Source organism: Parasteatoda tepidariorum, chromosome 10 (genome assembly GCF_043381705.1).
Source record: "Parasteatoda tepidariorum isolate YZ-2023 chromosome 10, CAS_Ptep_4.0, whole genome shotgun sequence".
NCBI lineage: Eukaryota > Metazoa > Arthropoda > Arachnida > Araneae > Theridiidae > Parasteatoda > Parasteatoda tepidariorum.
Genome location: NC_092213.1, coordinates 62,965,272 through 62,986,317, shown reverse-complemented (window position 1 = coordinate 62,986,317; position 21,046 = coordinate 62,965,272). Strand labels below are relative to the sequence as shown.

General features: G+C 31.9%; 1 protein-coding gene across 1 annotated transcript; it reads right to left on the bottom strand.

Annotated features, from left to right (window-relative positions):
* Window positions 1-1,000: 1,000 nt before the first annotated feature.
* On the bottom strand, window positions 1,001-20,193 carry LOC107453047 (bestrophin-4-like). Its single transcript, XM_016069713.4, has 10 exons — window positions 20,057-20,193; window positions 17,233-17,543; window positions 15,637-15,771; window positions 14,453-14,619; window positions 12,077-12,231; window positions 10,677-10,754; window positions 9,189-9,341; window positions 7,746-7,826; window positions 3,655-3,803; window positions 1,001-3,024 (listed from the first exon to the last, which is right to left on the bottom strand). The coding sequence occupies exons 2-10, from the start codon at window positions 17,409-17,411 to the stop codon at window positions 2,142-2,144; spliced, it is 1,980 nt and encodes a 659-aa protein (XP_015925199.1). The 5' UTR covers window positions 17,412-17,543; window positions 20,057-20,193; the 3' UTR covers window positions 1,001-2,141.
* Between the last annotated feature and the right edge of the window lie 853 nt (window positions 20,194-21,046).

The window sequence follows — 21,046 nt, the reverse complement described above, 5'->3', positions numbered from 1 at the left end:
AGGGTTAATAATTTGTTTAACCTCTTCAGAAATGATTACCAATAAACCACTATCACGCATTCCTTCTTCTGAAATTACCTGTTAAAAATAAAGCTGCTTGGGAGGCGAATATGAAGGAGAAAAAACATTCAAATTCTTCGCCACCCAGATGTTATGTCTTCGCTGTTAATCACACTGACGCCTACAATGATATAGAAAAACTTCACTGTTTGGAGCTTTAATTTTTATACTATTTTAATAAATATAATGCCTATTCAAATAAAAGTTTCAAAATGTAATATCATAAATTTGTTTGATTATTGTATTCATAAAGCAAAATTATTCATTTTAACTAATCGTAAATGTTAATAAATAGTGCAAATTTCAACATTTGGAAATGGCACTTTCAGTGGTCATAAACTATTTTTACAATATTGACAACGAAAATCGATTTTAGCGGTCAAAAATGGAGAAAAGGAACTATTTTCTAGAGTTACTTTTTTGAATTAAAATTTCTAAGGAATAACATTACTTCGATCAAATGAAAGTAATTTACATATCTTTGACGCATGTACTTTAAGAGTAAAAAACATAGTTGCTAATATTTGCTTATTCAGATAAAAATATCAATTTTCATAATTCAAGTCAATTTTATGGCGAACATTTTTCAATAATCACAAAATATTACATTTCTATTTGAATCCTCATTTTTACTTTTTATGTTACTCATATAAATTGAGATTATACGGTTTCCAAATTACAAAGTACGCAGTTTTGGTACACTTGATATAATATTAAAGTGTATCTCTTTCTGTAATAAAATATGTTTTTATTATTTTGCTAGACTTTTTAACACTTTTGTATTGAAGATGACATCAAAAATTGCCAACTGGAATCAACGATATGAAAACAAACAATGACATGTTGATTGAAACAATATATAACATTGAAACTTTAAATAACAACCAAAAGTCAGAAATGAGAAGAATATACACAAAATTTAAAAATAGATAAAAAAAAATCGTAGTTGCATACAAGATTTATTTTTACAAAACAAATACCGTCTTGACACATAGTTAAGATTTTATACATTATAACTTATAACAAAAAGATAATTCATACATGATTTGTTAATATCATATTATTTATCTGAATATGTAAATGAAATTTTATCTAATTTGTTTAGAAACTCTTTCAAACTAGCACCAAATTCTATAAAACGCGTAAGGCTTCAAATGGTTTTAACAAAAAGAGTTTACAACATTTTCCAAGTAATGAACGCACAAAATGGCTCTAATTTCAAAAATTGAGCAAAGCAGTACCACAATAAATGATGGATTCAAGTGAACGAAATCATTCTGGAAGTAAATCAGAAATCGAAAAATTTGTCGCAAAAATTTGAAAGCGAGAGCCACAAATTCGACAAGGAAGATTCTACTGTAAAGCTTATAAGCCGAACGAAGCATTAGCTTTAAAGAGTCAAATATGATTGACGAAAAGTGCATATCAAGATATTTGGAATAGTTCGAGCGTAATGGTCAATTGTAGTCACTAGATCTAGAAACCATTTAAAAAATTTTTTATTTGTCCGTTCGGGAAGAATGAGTGAAAAAAGAATTTTTCTCATAGGATTAGTATAGCGCATTGTTACAATAAGAACTGTTATCAATTGATCATTTTTCAGTTTCAACATTACAATTTCTGAATTGAAAATTATTATATACTGTTTGGTTATAATAGAGTTGGTACGAAAACCGTGAGACTAATACATAAGAATAAATACATGGTGTTCCTTTCGCTTTACTTAACAACTCCTTTTATTATTACAAAAAAAAAATATATTAACTAGTGCATGTAGAATAGACGTTCATCAAATTTATTCACAATTTAATAGTTAAAATATAATACTTAATAATATTTTTAAAAAAAATAATTATCAATGCAATTTGTTTCGATATTTATACTTAAGGAAAATTGGTATATATTGTAGCATAGGAAAAGAATAGATTTGTTTCGAGGAGAATTAAAAGCTCTTACATGGATTTCAAACTTACAATCATAGTTTTTTATAAGGTTAAATTATATTACATAAGGTTAAAATATATTACATTCAAATTTAAAACAAAAATATTTTATATCTTTAAGAACATTTTGGTTATTAATTACAGAAAACTTGACGACCGATTTTCTTCTCTAGCGATTTCAATAACAACTTCCGCTGTTTCTACATTAGAGTTCTGCTCTTTCGCACAAGCTGAGTCATCATCATTATCAATTTCGGTGCTGCTTATTGATTCAGTTTTTTCAGCATTTAAGTCACCCTCTTTATGCTCAGCTGATATGGATCTTTTCAACTCTAACAGCATTCGATTTGCATCTTCCACAAGATCATGAACCGCATCCAGGCGCTTTCTAGTACTAGCTTCATCTTGGTGCACTTCAATGCTAGCTGCAGACGTAGCTCGCGAAGTTTCTTCCACGATGGAGGGCATCAAATTATCCGGTTCAATGTCACTTTCCATTGAATTATCTGTGTTTTCAGCATCTGCCGAACCATCAGCCTCTGCTGGGACACTTATAGATCGTGTTATAGCGATACTAATTTCATCTGGGTTGTGTTGTGGTTCTACTTTTTCGGTATTTCTTTGTTTCTCTTCGTTCTGCAGACAATTTTGCCTTTTACGATCTAATACAATGCTATCTGAATAGACAGGTGCACTCACTGGTCTTTTTTGATTTACATATGTATTGACCGCGTTGTTTAAACTCGTTGTCTTTGTAGCACCTGTGGCATTGCGGTAAGTGATATGGCCGCTAGAAGATGAATCGAATGCCTGGTTAACGATTCCTTTGACGCTTGTTTCGTTTTTTATAGTCCTTCGAATTGATTTCTTTTTCCGGCTTTGGCTGAGTTTAGTACTCATTATTCGTTGCAAAAGAGATGGTCTACCTCGAGGTCTTTTAACTGACTCACTTGAGTATACGTTACTCTCTTCATCTTCTTCGAATAAAGAATCCATGGGAAGATATTCCGCATCATCAACACTAAAACAAAAGCACACTAATCAAGTAGGCAATAAGAATAGAAACAAGCGTTCTAGAAGTGTTAAAATAATGTCCCTATAATATATATGGATATTTTGAACTAAATGAGGAGGAAAAAGTGCTACAAAAAGCGTTAATAAAAAGGTTTGTCTTCTTTATCGCACAATTATGGCATATTTAGGGATCTAACAAAACTTTCTATAAATATTTTATTACAAAAAGCGAAGCGCTTTAGTCTTGAGTGGATTTTGGAACGTATAGAAAAACTTCAATATTAATAACAAGCAATAAAGCATTTTCATTTTCCCCTACCTGATTCATGCATGTCTATACACTCGACTTCGAACATTATAAAAAAATATCTTAATTTTAAATGTTATATATCAAAATAAATTACCTTTCTTTCATAAAATTGATTCAAATTCAAATGTGATAAATTTTCACTAATAGAATAGGATGCGTGAATTTGGATGTCGAAGCTCGCCTCAATAGTTGAAAAACTTGGTATTTTTATTGGTTTGTAAACACCTTTCGGTCTTAAAACTCGATGTTTGTACTTTAGACGCAGATAATGCATGCTCAATAATCAGATGTAATTTAATTCTTTTTTTAAAAAAACGTATAACATACTTTAAATAGAAAGCAGAACCCAACTGTGGTTGACTATAAAATGCAGATTCTTTGGTTTGCGGAAGAACTGGTTCCATTTCATCCCAAAAGTAGTCTTTATCAACTTTTGGGTGCTTCATACGCAAATGATCCACTGTAATATAAGAAAGCTGCGAACGGAAAGCATAAAAATATTTATATATAAAAACAGTTATTGAACTAAAAATACAATGATCAGAACAAATTCATTTAAAATAACTGAAGTCAGATCATAATTTGATGTCAGTAACCGAAAACCTATCGACATCAAAGTAGTTCAAATAAGGTTAGCGAATTCCTTTTTGTCCTGCGGCTTTGTCCATATCAGAGTAGGAACCCAAGAATTTTGCTCGCTTGCATACTTATGAAGATATTATCTGATTGAAAGCTTCATTCGCTTCAAAAATATACAAACCTGAAATAACAGTTGACATTATTCTAGCCAGAGCTTAAAAAATAAGCGCCTATTTTCAAGACTAGCGAGACGTGAATGTAAAGAAACAAAAATAATTTGAGATAAAAACGTTAAGTGCCGGTCAGGTGGCCGAACGGTTAGCGCGCCTAACTGCGAAGTCAATGGCTGCGGGTTTGAATCCCGCTCTGGTCATGGATGTTTCTCTCTTGTGTTGTCCTCTGTTGTGTGTAATGTGTGAATGTGGCCCACCCTATGAACGGGTTTGTGGCAGTATGGCGTGGGTAATGTAGCTCGCCTCCGTGACTTTGTTTCACAGGTGCCCACTGGGTAACGCAAAATTAGAAACAATTCCGGCATCTTTTAAGGCGAAGAATAAAGTTCAGTCCCTGCCATGTGAAAGAAAAAAAACGAAAAAAAAACGTTAAGTTGCCAACGAAAAATGGAAAAATAAAGCGGGGAAACAAAAGTAGAAAAATCACAGTAGCCGAGAGGTAGATCAGGATAAAATGCATTTCTACGAGTAAAGGGAGGCGGGGAGAAACTGATGTCGTTAACAAGGAAATCAGCATTGAAATAGTTTTCCATTTTTCGTTTTAAATTTAACGTTTCTATTTCAAATCATTTTTGTTTCTTTATTATTATTCGAGTCTGGCAATGTCTTGAAAATGGACGCCTATTTTCGAAGCGTTGGAACATATCGACTGTAATTTCACATTTATATATTTTGAAGCGAATGAAGTTTGATCAGGTAATACCTCACCACTTCAGTTTCTTGGAATTATTTATTTATTTCTCGTAAACTTGTGAAGGTTCAAGAAAAAGTTATGTAATTTAAATTTTCATAAAAGTGGGTCTGTGTTACATAAACAATTAAGTGAATTTCTTTCGCAAATTAATAATTAATCTTGACCCCAATCATGTTTCACTTTTATGCATATCGTCTACATATAAGCAATATATATTTTATGCATATCGGTCACATTTTGATCACTAGTAAAAGTGGTAAAAAAAATTAACATGAACGAGGCTTCCTCATTCTAAACATAAAAATAAACAGTGTTTTTAAACAATTTTTCATAAACTTGGTCATATTGTAATTCATGCTCTGATGGCCCAGACACGCGTTTCGAACCGAACAAACCGTTCTTAATCAGGCAGTTAACCATGGTAGGTAGGTTACCGTGAGAGAAAATGGTCGGTAAAGTGTGAATAAAGTGTGAAAATGAAAGTGTGAAAAATTTTCAAACAAGAACGGGAAAAAGAAAAGACGAGAAACGAATAAAAAATAAAGGGAAAACGGAGAGAAAGGTTGATTGAAAAATTAGAAGAACTCACAAGTTAGAAATAAAATCATTTAAACAAGTTTACACACATTGAACTAAGAGTCAATTTTGTCTTTCTTAATATAAATTGGCACCTTTTCAAGAAAATCAAGTTCCCAGTTACAAATGAAAAACGATCTTTGCATACTGAAAACTAAAAGTGCGGCGTATGTCTTAAGAATGCATGGCAATGAAGGATTTGATCTTGTTGTTGTTAATTTACGTCGCACTAGAGCTGCACAATGGGCTATTGGCGACGATCTGGGCAACATCCCGGAGGATGATCCGAAGACATGCCAGCACAATTAGGGGATGGCACCCCCGCTTCGGTAGCCCGGCGACCTGCGCGCGAAGTCGAGCACTTTACGGTAGCACAGTTTAACGAGGACCAATACCACACACCCTCGGTCCCTACGCAGACTGATCCAAGTGGTCACCCACCCGCACACTGACCGTAGCCAGTGATGCTTGACTTCGGTGATTTGCTAGGAACTGTGTCTTAACGATCAGTCCACTGCGGGACAATGAAGGATCTGAGGTCGGTTAGTTAAGTTACCTAACCTAACATATCAATGAATTTTAGTTTTTGATCCACTATTCGTCCTTTCTTTATCCATGTGTTCGGTCACCGCAGGTGGCCAGCGAAGCGGGATTGCGGCTTTTCGTGGCCACTGCGTAAATCGTCATCCCATACACTCTGGAGGTCCGAAGGGCTCGGGCCCCCTCGGATACGGAAATCACACAGCCGTCACCCAGAAGACGCATGTGCGGTCCCGCGCACTTCTAGTGCCCAATCCTACAACCCTGCAGAACCACTAAGCTTGCTGAAAAGACAGGGGTTAGGACACAGAAGAACAATTACAAATTAAAGAATGACATAAAATGTTTAAAAAAAAGTTTTAAATTTAAATGAGAAATTACATTTAGGGGGAATAGCTTCACCTAGATTACTTAAGCAAGTTTGAGAAGAAATAGTGAATCAGATTAAAAAGCTCTGTGATAAACGGTAAGGAAAGGAGGGAAACTCGTTGGAATTATCAGTGTTGCGGTTGGATAACAATACAACATGGTTACCAGGATACGGATATGGTATTACGGTTGTTAGCAGTGTAACAATGCTGGGGATCCTCTTATTTTAGACTTTTTCCTCTGTTTTTTTTTTACCGACCGAATTTTATGGGTTTGTCGTACTACTGGTGTTCAACTCCGTAGCCTTGTAATTTTGAACCCTATCCAGAAAACAAGGGAACTCCTGGATCGAGCATTGGGAGAAATTTCCCTTCGTGGAGGGATTTTTGATGGAGCCAACCCGCATTTGCGTTACATGGAAAGGAAGACCACGAGAGCCTCCCTCGGTTAGCCTGGCGGTAAGGGGACTCTAACCCATGATCCGTCTACCACTGAGGATATTTCACGTCAGCACTGAGGTCGGTGCAAGCCGGATGCGAAATTCGTATCGACTGGGATTCGAACCCGGTTCGCCGCATTGGAAGGCGAACGCTCTATCCTCGAATAAGTGGAGGTAAATTTCAACAAATTTTCCTTGCGTTTGTTGAAATTTACCTCCACTTATTCTTTGCCGCCCATTTTCACTCATTGTCACCCAAAGAAGAAAGGGGCTCCAATTGCGAAACTCGCAGGTGTGTTTATTCTGTAATATAATGTCAAAAAATATTTACATGTAAAAGTTACTGCTGATATTCTTGTGATAGTGATTAATTATAATTCGCAAAATATTTGTTGGCATTTGTGTACCTTCATGACCTGATATTAAATCAATACAAAATGCCCTTGTTCAAAAATGGCACAAAGTTAATTATATTTTCTCATGTATTAATCGTTTGCGACACATCGAGTTTCTCATTAGTTAAAAATAAATCGGCATTTTCGGAAATGGGAGAAATTCCGCATTTCCGATCTTCTGTATAGACCAGACACTGCAAACAGAAAGGAACTCACAGATATTAATAAGCATATAGTATCTTTAAAAGAACTGTATAGATCTCTTTTGTATTGTACAATTCTAAACGAAAAGACTCTGAACCTACTACTATATAATAATAGTCTCAACTTAAAAGTAATCTAATTGCTATGCAAGATTGCTACTGTTCATTATTTTTTTCGCGCACATATGAATTGGCTTTGTTAAAAAACTATGAACAACTAATATTAATTATATTATCCGAGAAAAGTAAACCACCTACAGCCCATATCATGTTTAATTAGCTCAGCATCTGAACATGGTTCGCTACACTTTCAAACTTATGCGAACAAGACATAAAAGTTTTAGAAAGGAAAAAATATAAATTAAAACTTAAATTAAAATATAATCTTACGTGAACACCTCTGTCAAGACACCAGTTTAATTCAAAATCGTCATCATCTTCACCGTATGGATTCAAAATTTGTTCAGCTACCTGCAAAGTTGATTTATACTGTACTATTTATTGTATAAAGCTCTTTGTAGATATTGCAACTATTATATAAAAAATGAAATAATAATTTAATAATAATAGTTTAATGATACACAGAGTTCTGTTAACACCACTCTTAATCAGGGTGCGTAGCCAAATCTTTGAACAAAAAATAAGCACCTTTTAAGCACTTTTCAAGCACTTAAAAAATATATTTAAGCACTATATACACTAACAAAATGGAAAGACTTTACGTGATCATGATAAAATTACTAGTTTGTAACAAAGAAGTCTTTTCTTGACTATATTAGCCACCATAAGAAGATCAAGAGATTTTTCGGTTCGAAAAATGAGGGTGGAAAATGAAGCCTGAAATTGAGAATAACTAGCAAAATGCAGAATAGTTACACACGACAGTGCTAGAATCTCACCGAACTCAGCTCAGTAGACGCACATGCGGACTCGCAAGAATTTCATAAAACATGCAAAATGATTGCTGCTTTCATACGCTTTGGACCGACGACAGGTAAAAATGGATTGTGGTTGAATGAATTGTGAAAACTTCAATAGAACAATGTGAAAGCCAGGCCTTTGGCATAATGCGAGCCGAAAATCGACATGGTAAAGAAAAAAATCTCTTTTTTCGAAAAGGGAATATCTAGTACTTATTATAAACACCCAATGAAAAAAGCACCTATAGGGCTTTTAAAAAACGAAAATAAGCACCTTTAAGCACTTTTTAAAAACGCAACGCACCATGTTAATATATATTTCTAGAAACTTTATTTTAAATGTTATAATAGGCAAAAAAATAATGATATAAGCAATTAAAAAGCAAAAACACTAATATTAGTACAATGTTTTCCACAGTCGTTGATCTTACAACTTTCTTAGGTGGTGTTACTGAGAGTCTTGCAGTCCAAAACAAATAAGAAGTATCTCCGGGAGTGGAGATTGTCTGGAAATAAGAAGAACTATGAGCATCTCTGAGGGCGGAACAGTTCCACAGATGCTTGCCATTCATATCTACATGTTCCTTACACAAAATGCGGTCAGGAGAGTCAGCAAGATAAATACGGTGCAAGTGTGCCTGAAGGTAGTCATGTCCAGTGAGCAATTGGAAGGATGATTTACAGAATTGTAGAAACTTGTCCTTACCACTTTGAACACTAGATAACAATGTAATTAGTGTAATAATAATAGTTGATGAGGGTGTGTTTGGATTGTTAGTGGTAAATGTAATGGAAAAAAAGAAAGCTATTGAGCTGCGATATAAAATAGGTCTACAATATTCAGATATAATTTATTACATTTATAAATTCTCAAACGTATTCCTTTATAATGTAGGAAACCATACCTACTCACCTTTAGCCACCCAAAATAGAAAAAGAATTGTAGTAGTGTAAAAAATGGAATGTAGAGATCAACTTCATGGTTTGGGTATCCTTTAGATGGGTCTAAGTATTGGCTTCCAATGACCAAAGCAAGTGAATATGTATAAATTGCGATAGTTACCACCTGCAAAATCAAAATTTTATTTGTAAACAATCATTGTGCAGTATCTAGAGAACATCACCAATAATTATTCGATATTAAACTATCGTCGCCAATTGGCAGTCTAACTCAGATGAAGCGGAAGGTGTCGTGAGGCACATACCTCTACAAAAACAATTGCATTGAAAAATATCATTGACGTACCTCAAAACATCTCAATTTCGATCAGTGATCAAAAATAGCTAATGCAAAAGAATTTCGAATCGTCGAGGAACATTCCAGTGACTTTCAAGTCATGTCTTGGCCCCCAAATTCTCCTGACCTTAATCCAATAGAGCATTTGTGGTCCTACTTGGAAAACCCAATTCGTGCAGCCACGCTACCCCCTCGCAATGTGAGGGAATTGCAGGATCAGTTGGCGACCTATCAGCACCTTGTGGAATCAATGCCACGGCGGGTGCTAGCAGTTTTGAGGGCTAAAGGTGGTCCTACACGTTATTAACAGGGGGGTCATAATGCAATGGCTCTTCGGAATACCCAAGTTATACCCAAGTTGGAAAAGTACCCAAGTTGGAAAAGTAATAATGGTTTTTTAATACGATAAGGTGTCATAATCATGCAAATTATAATTTAAAACAACATGAGAGAATATAGGTGATATTTATATTATTGCACTCACTTTTTTTAGCTCTATTTCAGTTATTTTTTTTCACAAAATGATGCATAAGTCTTCACAAATAAGCGATTTCTTCATGGCTATACCGCCATGCTAGTTTTACAAATGTTGCCAACCATCCAAATAAAAAAAGAACATTCGAAAGACTTCAATATGCAAATTTAATGTTAAATGGAATCTATTTAGCTTAACAGTCCACTTAAGACATATATGGCCCGTAGGATGTGAAAGGATTAAATCACTCATCAATTCTGACACTACACGCATTTAAAAAATACCCAAGTTCAGACTCAGCCCATGGAAGGATGTGTCAAATTTGTGACAGAAGCTTCGAATAAAGTCTTTGGATATGAAGTAAGAGAAGAATATATTACAGCAATACTAATTTAAATAATTGCCTCATTTCTCCAAAAAATCACATTTTAAATATGAAATAGATACTTAAAAAAGACTTTAACAATACAATGAGCCAAAAAATCCTACTTCATTGAAAATCTTAGTAAATAGCTGGAAATAAAATTTAATATACCAAAAAGTTAGATGGTTGGTTGGCTAGCGTATTGGTGGATCTAATTCATCGGTCTAATTCATTCATTAAACAGTTATAATTCAAGTATGAAGAATAATCGGGTCAAAATATTATTTTAATGGAATAAAGGAAATTGAAAAATGTTATAACTTGCCTGTGTGTATATCAACGGAACACTGATCCAATCATAACCAAACATAATAGCACAGGATGTTCTAAAATCAAGTATTTCCTGAAAATTGAATAATGCAAGTTATTCAAATCAATATACTGATTGACAATTGTATTTAAAAGAGTTAAGCTAACTATTATGCTAAATAAATTATATACTGAGCAGGAATTACGTGTATCAGTTCTATAAATAAACACGGTTACGTAATCGTATTACGTAGATCGATAACGTAAACATGCAGTTAGTTAGATCGATACGTAAAAATACAGTTAGTTAGATCGATACGTAAAAATACAGTTAGTTAAATCATTATCGAAAACTAACAGTCCCATACGTAAACAAACAGTTCGTCGGTTTAACGCGTAGACTTACTATATAGAAAAGTCAGCATGTAATGGCTTGATGTTTCTATAATGACAGAAATTCTTGCGTCTGCTGTTTAACAAACATATTTCAAACGGCAAGACTTTAATCTTAAAATATAAAATAAACAAAATATAGCTGTCACAAAACAGAATATACGTTGCTTTTTATACAATATTTTTTTACAGAATTACAGCTTGAAAACTGCTTATTATTTATTTTACAAAATCCTAATGATGCTAAAGCTCAAAACATAATTTAAAAATTTGAAAAAAATGTCACAACCGATGATTACGAAGTACTTACTTAATGGCTAAGTATAATGGAAATTAATTAAATGGTTTCAAATGTTTAATAAAAACACACCATCGCCATGACTAAAACGTTTACAAAATTTAAATAAATTTCTATTGTTATTTTTAACAAATTTTAAGTTGACAAAAATAAAAAACTGTCTTATTCTTCCCATATTGTTATTTAAAATTCATGTGTTATTTCATAACACCGTTTATACGTTAAGTTTTGTTCTTATGAAAGCTGTTACGGAATTGGAACTAAATTGTTTTGTTTACATAAGTAATTGAAGTTACTTTTTATTTCATTTTCAGCTTGTTTATGTTTCCTTTTATCATGCTTTGATTTTTAAAAAAAAATGCTTGATTTAAAAAAAAAATCAATGCTTTGATTTTAAAAAAAAAAACGTATATACAATAAAAAATAGCTTAAATAACGATTCCGTCTTTATTAAAAGTGTATGAATTTTCAGATTCTTGATAAATTCGTTGAACTGTGTTTGTGGAATAGGTAAGGATATAGAATTAAAACAGAATTAAATATAATAAGAATAGTGATATGAAATTAAAACTGAATTGAATATAATTAGAATAGTGATATGGAATATAACAGAATTAAGAAATTTCTGTAAATCAAAAATTCACGTAAATTATACAGATTATTGATATACCCAGTCAGACACAGTTTAGAAACCTTTGAATTAGATTATTTTCAAAATTTATTACTTTAAATAATCCGTTGAGTAAGATTGAATCTTTTATTCGGTTTTCTTTAAAAGCTCTTGTCGCCAAAGCTGTAAACCAATGTAGCGGCAACCACCATTTACCATATGGGAATGATACTTTTTCATACACGCTTCTTTCTGCTTGAGTCATTATTCCTGTAACAGAATAATTTTACTGTAATGCGCATTTGGAAAAACCAGATTTTATTTTCTATACGAACAATATACAATTATGATAATAGTTACAGTATTGAAATTTAGTTCAACCTAATACTTTATCGATGTAAAATTCTTTTAACATTCTCTTCATCGACTGTTCAAAATGACACAAGTATCCTTTTTATACAGTTAAAAAGTAAGATCAATCGGGATTTAAGGTTAATATGAAACAGTAATTTATGCTTCTGCAGTTTTTTTAAACTATGAAGTCTGTGTTAAATTTTTAAAAAATACTATAATCCTCCTTTTGATTTCATCTTTAAGTTTATGCATAAAAGCTATTGAATTTCTAAACATAAAACTTTAAAATTAAAAATCAGTGAATGAGAAGAATTTTTAAATAATTATATCTACTAAACAATTGAGAAACGTGTGTCTAATAATTTGCAAATTGTGAGTTTTTTTTTTGTTTCATTTACCTTATTTTAGAAGTTAATGAGTCCTTCGAATTATTCAGAAAAATTCCCTATCATAAATGCATTTATATTTACATAAAATGATATTTTTAAGTGAAAATATTATAAAATAAATATTTACTGTACCTAAAAAATATTTATTAAGGTATAGAAAATGAACTTGCAATAATATAACATTTGTTACAGAAAAATTATAAATATAAATTCTTGAATTCTCTTTGTTTATTATGCGATGTAGTAATAACTCTTGAACATGCTTTTGAACATTTATGAAGACAACCCCAAAATGGTTTAAAATTAACCTGTTTCTTGTTTAGTAAGTGTTTCAATCAATAAACGAATTAAAGATTTAAGTTTTTTTTAATCAGCAAAATCTTTTTGCTAACTCACTGTCATTACCGTCTTACTTGCTGGTATGGTCTCCTTGTCAGAGAACTCTTCAAAATACGAACTATTCAATTATAAGCATTCAAAAGTAGCAGAACAATTTGCTCGAAAGAAAGATCACAGAAAAGCCAAAAGAATTTTCTGACTAAACCAATACGTGTTCAAGTAATAAACATGCCTAAATTGAGCAGGACTGTCCAGAGCTGGATTTGCAATACAAAGACAGAGTAACTGGAGAATAATTATACTCAATAGATCAGCACGGAGAAGAAGGCTGAAGGCTACAAATTTGCAGTCAGGCGGCCAATGAGCTAAGCTTAAGACAAGTGCCTTCTCTGGGCGCCAGCGGGAAGTTGACGTACCGCTGACACCAACAAAATACTGTTTTGTTAGCCCAGCGTGAGCAGTCGGTCCAACGCAGACCTTGTCTTGCATTGCGCTTGCGTTAATAACTTAAACAAATGTTTATTTTGAATTTGTATTGATTTTGTTATTGCCAACCAGTGCTTTAGAGAACAAATAACGACTTATTCCAAGAGAAAACACATTATAGCTTACATAAAGGAAGAAGAGAAAGAAGCTATGTTTAATGTTAAAATCAAACTCTTGGCTGATTTCAATGCTCTGTTGGATGTTGTCCGCCATTGTTTCTGTCGTTAACATAACGTTGTCAACTGTCTCTTGAACTGTTTAGGGCTGGACTGGAACGACACGACATTCATTCCTCTCCCCTTTTAGTTTCAGACCACCTAAATGTCAACGGATTTATTGATCTGGTCTGACTCCGTCAGACCAGATGGGAATTAGTAACAACAACAACAACATTACGTTGTAATCCGACTGCACTTGATTCGGACGTCAGTCGTCGTTCATGCTGAGCGTTCGATGACGTATGCTGTGTAATTCACAAATTGACCAATCAGGGGTTAGCGTTTGCTTCAAGCTGACGTTTCGTAACGCCGACCTGTCCTAAGAAACCAGGCCTTTACGTTCTTTTAATTTCTTAATGTCTCCCAGTTAATTTCGCTTTCTTCAAAAATAAACCCAGAACATAAATTATCGTCTACTTGTAACAGAGTGTGTTTAGAATCACCCTTCAGATTTTTTTTAATTACTTTAAGTTTTAAAATTCAACGACTTATTTTGGAAAGTGTCGAGTTAGTAGTATATAATCCGTAAAAATTGTGACAAATAGAATTTTTAAACAATTTTGAAACGTTATTAAGCTCAATGGAACACACCTAAAAAGGAATTCCATGAAATAGTACAATCTTAAATTGGACAAAATGTAAGCTATGCCTCTTATTATAAAATTTAATCTTTATATACATAGAATCAAAATAAGTTTATACAACCTGCAGCAACTAGATGTTGTGTGCTAGGAAATCTTCTTTTTACAGACGTGCTTACAGCCTGAAAAGTGAGCACTTTCGCTAAAATGGCATAACGAACCAAAGTCCGCCTAATCATTCTACTTCTCTCATCGTTGCCTTGCACATAACAGCTGACGCTCAATGCTATCCTAAGAATATTGTGAAAATTACAAGATTTTACTATTTGTATCTTATAATGTATGAACATTTTGAAACGTATATTGTCAAATTAGAAAATATTTCTTTTTGTTAATTCCAGTTTGCAGTCGACATTATTTTTTTTTTGTTTATACAGTATTCCTCACATAACCACAGAAAAACAAAAATAACGCGATCAAAAAAAGAGCAATTGTTTGCAGAGTATTTATATGCTCTGATAGATGTCAATGGTTTCATTAGAATTGAGCAACTGTCCATACATCTGGGTCAACCATGTCTCTCCTGAAGAAGTTTTTATGGGACGACCTGATTTCAAACGAGCTGTGACCTCCCTAAAGTCTGATACGCAAGTTGATCAACATCTAACACCTAACTAAAGGCAAAAATCGAACATGAGATCAAAAATGATTTCCCACAAATGTTAATTCATCTCTTCAATAATCTAGCTAAGCGCGCTCGATTTGTCAATTGAAAGATTACAAAATTTAACATTTCTGGTAATTTGTCTTCAATATACATTCCTTTTTTATTTTGACCATTTGCTTTTCTGGGCTGTGTTTTATTTTGGACATACTGTATATTAGATTTATTTTGACTAAACATATTTATAAATCGGAGAAACTTCAGATTATGCATAGCCTGTTAGTTTTGAGTACAGATGCATTGACATTAACATCGAAAGCATTATTAAATTACACTCGTGTGATTATAGAAGATCTACCAGATTTACGTTCCACGGTAATACATAAAGTTTAATGTACAATAACAAGTACACCAAATTATTACAGTCATTTAATGACGCAAATTAGTAAATAAAGCTTTTAGTTAAGATAGAATGAAGAAACGTTTATTAGTTGATTAAGAATTATGAACTCAGTAATCCTAAATTCAAAAATGTGTAAAAGCACTAATTAATGCTAAAAATTAATGCATTCATAATACTATTAAAATTTATTAATAATATTAGAATTTAATTAATAATAATATCATTATTTGATTGAACTTACCTATCTGGCCAAGGAATTGTTTCATACTGACTCCACCATCTGCCAATAACAAGAGAAACGTAAAAGCCCAGTACGAATGACAGTGGTATAGAATTTGTAAAAGTTTCCACAAAGATCACCCACTTTTCAAATACTCTGGAAAAAAAATAATTTTCATCAAAATTTTTAATAATTATAAATATTTTATCTTTTTACAAATGAAGGATATTAAATACTGTTGCAATACAAGCATTAAAATATGTTAATATTTAAAATCATAACTTGAAGAAATTTTAATAGAAAGAGAAACAAAATATGCCTCTCAAATGGGTTTTTATCGTCCTCAATCAAATTTAGGTTCTAAGATCCAGATTAATCTTTTCCATTTTTAAATATTAAATAACTTTCTAAAGGAAAACAAGTTGTTATGTACCTTTCTATGTTTGATTTTAACTGTAAGCATGATAAGAAATTTCGTTTATCAGTATACAAGGCTCAAACTTTCTTTTATAGTAGCTGTAACTTGGGTATTTAGTTGCCTTGCTTGATTGAAAAACCCTGGCTTTTTAAGTTTTGCTGTCAGTATGAGTAAAGTCTTCCAAAAATTACTTTTTAAAAGTGTAAGGAGCCACCAATCTTAAAAATATAAAACCAATCACGCAATTAAAAATTATACGAGTTGCTAATGAAGAAACAGAGAGATTTCCTTCATAATAAATTAAAGTTGTCACATAAAGATCAGTAATATCAAATACCTGTATATCGGGAAAAAAATTTCGATTAAGAGATCTCTGAAGGATTCCGACAAGGACTGACCAACACATCCTTTTCTACGGATCTGTAGCTTAATTTTATGCTACCCTGCTTTGTGTTTTAAATGTTACTTGGTTAGTCAGTCTAATAAACCAATAATGGTTTATTAGACGTTCTTTAATTGTAGGAATTGCTTTTCTAGTCATAGCTCTCTCCTTGACTTTTATTTAAAGGAATTTATCACGTTTCCAGGAATTTATCACAATAACCTGTATGATATGCAAACAAAGCTTCGAGGTGCATGGCAGTAAAAGAATCGGAATCTAAATATAAACCAACTAAACTGCAATCAAGAAAATAGCAATCACTTCACTTCACCCAAGCGCATAGCCTTGGGGTTTCCTCAAGTTTTTAACTTTCAGCGACCCTATTGGGAATGTCACGGAACGGTATTCAACGTGGACAGCGCCTGAGCTGATGCCAAAACAACAGCAAGTTGGTCTAATAGAGAGGTATATGTGAAATGAGAAACATACAACTATATTAAAAACTTAAACTATTTTTGTAAAAAGAGAAGTGAGAGTAGGAAGGCTACTTTAAAATGGTTTAAATTACATAAAATAGTTTCCATTTTGGTGTCAGCGTAGAATGCAAATAGGAAGTTACTACGCCATTAGGAGATTTTGCAAAGTATTTATTTGCAATGAACTCGCTAAATTATAGTACATTCTGCGTCTCCCATATTACAAATTTAATTAGTTCATTTTCGCATATTCTACATTGAGGGATATGTGCCACTTTTCGTGCATAAAACCCTTATAATTTGTTAACTATATAACAATAAACTATATATGTATAACTTACACTTTCTGCTCTTCACTCAAGTAATATCTGTAGGTGACACTTAAAGCTGTATATGCCATGCAAAACAGTAAGAACTCTCTCCAAAGAATCTTATAAACTCCACCTTTCCATCGTAACAAAAGCTGTGCCAAACCACAAAATCTGGCTTTTGCCACATCCAGTGAATACGAAATTGTCATAATGCTATTAAATATCAACAGTTGAATTTGATTTAGATCTCGCTGCAGTTGTGGAATATCTAACCTTTTATTCCACTCTGTATGTTCTCACGTCATACACGATTCCGTAAAAGAGTCTGTTCATTGTCGTACCTAAAGATAAAAACAACAACATAAAATACACTGTAACTGCTTATAAACGAAGAATAAATAAATAAAATTTGAATAATTTCTTACCTCTCTCATAAACATCAATATAAAACAATATATCGCTCATGGGATGCAATAGCGGCACAACTCAAAAAATCAAGTTTTGAGATAAGTGGGTTTAAAGTTTTCATTGCTAAGGAAAATGCATAAGAAATGCTTCAGTTTGCTTAAACGAAGATTACCTTTAAGTTGAATTAGGAGTTGTGCTAGTATTGCTGCTGAAAGAATTTGTTTTTTCATATTTGCACCTGTTCTTAGTCCAAAACTCTTGCCACTATTGCAGCCCATGAGAGATATTAAGGTTTAAATTCATAATCCCTAACTTAAGTCCCTATATCAAATTATAGTTACAGACTTATGCAGGGCTGCGATTTGTTGAGAGCGAGAACCTAAATTTAACGTAAATAAAATTAATAAGAAATTTTCTCATAGACTTTAAATGAAGTGATCCAAAGGGCTCGATTTGATGGAATGTCAAAATTTTAAGTATGTCTTTTTTTTGTTATTAGGTAACCTGAACAGATGTTAAGTATACAGGCAGCTCTCAAAAGATGGGAGCATAATACAGTTCTAAATTTTGACAGCATTTAAGTTTAAATATAATTCACTTGAAATCAATTTCAGAGTAAATTTGTAGTTCAGTCTAAACATTAATAAGCATTAATTGTAGTAAAAATTCTCCGTGACTACCTAAAAAATTGCTTGATTAAAATCTTATTGGCCTCAAAAATATGCAGAAGGAAATAAAACTATTTTGTTTCTTCTGATTCATGTCTGGCAAGTCTTGAGAATTGGCGCTTATTTTGGAACGCTTGACTAATGCCAACTTTTATTTCCATGTGAATATTTTTGAGGCCGATGAGGATATCTTGCTGCTTGTTTCTTGGTTTTATTTATTTAATACTTTTAAAAAATATATTTTTCTAACCAAAAAGAGCCAATTTTGGACATGAGTCAGCTGGTTAGCTGAGTCAGTGTAACTATGTATATATAATTAAAAGTTAAAGATAGTTTGAGGGTTCCAAAAGAACGATAATATTCTTAAACGGCAGTACTAGATAGCTTATTTTAATAGTTTGAAAGTTTTTTTGAAAAATTTGTCCAATGTTTTGATGCATGCTCAAAGGTAGCAACTTATTTATCCATCAAAGTAATTTTTCAAAAATTTTTAAGTATTTATGAAGTTTTTGAAAGACCATTTTCATGCATATAAAATTGCGAATACTAGAATCGTGTAATGATTACGATGCCGATATTTCTCAAATTTTTTTTTAACTGATTTCCTAATCTGAAAGAGTTTGCCCTTAAAGTATGAAAAATATCTTTCATAAAAATTTTGAGCCAAAGCGTCCTTGAATTCAATTTTAAAACTAAAATTTGACTCGTATGTTAGAAAATCTTATACAGAGACGCAATTATGTAAATAAGATGAGATATTTAATAAAAATGAGCAATGTTATGTCTACAGATAACTGCACATGAAATGTATTAGTCATCCATCAATTTCTTTCTAACTGGAAGTGAAAAAGAAATTTATTTTACAAATGGCACTAAACTACATTTTTAATCTCTTATTTTGTGTAAGTATTTTTATTAAATAAAGTGGAAAAATATATATTTAGCATTAATTTATAAAAACTCTGAATTTAACGAGTTTAAAATTTATCTGGTTGTAAAGTGAATTATACTAATATTTTATCTTCGTAAATTTGTTTTCATAATTCGTAAATTTAACAATTGCATTATCCTTAGTAATCATGTAAATTTTTTACCGAACACAGGGAAACTTTTATGTTCATGTACGGCGAAAAAATGCACTGAAAAAAAAAGAGAAACGGAAAAATCACTTAAAAAAATGCGATCAATTATAAAAATGTAAAGAATTATTTTGTCTGGTTCATTGATTTCAAATTTAATGCAATCAAATATTTATTCAAATGCAATTATAATATTATTGAAAAATATAATATACGAGGACTCATTTAAAATTTCGAAAATGAAATTCTCTGTTCCCATTTTTTAGCTAATCGATTAGGAATATTTTTAAAAAAATTTCTTTATTCCAATAATTATATTTATTGTATTGCGATATAAACGTACACAAAAAAAAAATTTTAAAAAAATTGTATTAAAAGAAATAATATTTCGAATATTTTTTGCAAGTCACAAAACTAATCTCAAGCAAGACTATAGTAAATTGATACATAGATAAGAATTACTATTGAGACCAGCTCCGTACCCATCTCTCACTAACCCAAAGAATTCTGTTTCAAATTTCTGTTCGGATCACTTATTTAATAAGAGCTATATATCAGTAGCTTATATTATATAAACATGTCTATATATTTCTTTATTTAAAATAATAATAATTGCTGGTACTATAAGCTTCATTTTGTGTTTAGAAAAAATTTATACGCAGCGAAAATAAAAAAAACATTAGTAAGAAAGATACTCACATAAAATAAGAGTTAGATCCCATGATTTCTTAGAAACATGCATAATGAACACAATATAAAGAAAGCAGTAAAAGTAAAACTTTAAGGACTTTGTCTTATCTCTTATTATTTATGACAGCTGATATACTTGGCGTTCTTATAACACATAATTGCTGGCAGAATTTTTAAGTACGTATTTATCTCTTTTAAAGCTTTAAATTAAGTAGTTTGCACCTATTAAAGTGTTGCATGCATTAGATTTTAAATATAAAATGTAACTCATTTTTTTATGAGACTAGGACACTACTCCCCCCTGCTAGCTGCGCTCATCAACCCCCGAAATTGATTCTCATTGTTTATTTCTTTCTAAACGTCAATATTTTCCATGAAAACACAGAATGTTTTGGTTTCTAAAATATACAAATATATTAGCCTTATCTAAGAAACTTTTGTTAAATATTAAGCATAATCAAATGGAAAATTACCTGGACTTGAAAAAGAATCACCTGAACTAAAACTTAAGAACACAGAATGTGTGACTCAATAAACGATATGAGTGAGAATGAATTTTACTCGTTGACGAAACTTATAACAATTCAAATGGGAAGTGATTCTCATCGTTCTTTATTAATGTTTTTATTTTTGAAGTTTTGCTACGAATGTTAAGATCTGGAAACACGTAATATCTTTCCCTCTTTTTTTGTACCACTTTCGATTGACATATATTCGAACTCGAGTTACTAAAGTAATGATCTCGTGAAAGAAAAAAAAATTTCTACAAAAATCGATAAATAGTCAATATTTCTAGCAAAAAATGTTTTTAAAAAAATCATGAAAAAGCACTTAAATTTGCGATATTTTTCAAACAAATGGGAATTTCTAAAAAAAAAAAAAAACTCGTATAAATTAATACAAAATGGCCCTATCAACTTATTCAATTTCAACTCTGTAGTTACATTTAAAGGGTCAGTAGCTCGACTAATATGTTTTCTTTTTTACTACAAATGTAAC

Bases quoted from the DNA above. Each gene is read 5' to 3' on its own strand.
- LOC107453047 (XM_016069713.4), bottom strand. From the start codon at position 17,411: ATGACAATTTCGTATTCACTGGATGTGGCAAAAGCCAGATTTTGTGGT. The intron at 9,342-10,676 runs GCAAGTTATAAC...TTGATTTTGCAG, and splicing joins TTCCGTTGATATACACACAG to GTGGTAACTATCGCAATTTA. The intron at 3,025-3,654 runs GTATGTTATACG...CTTTTGTTTTAG, and splicing joins GGTTCTGCTTTCTATTTAAA to TGTTGATGATGCGGAATATC.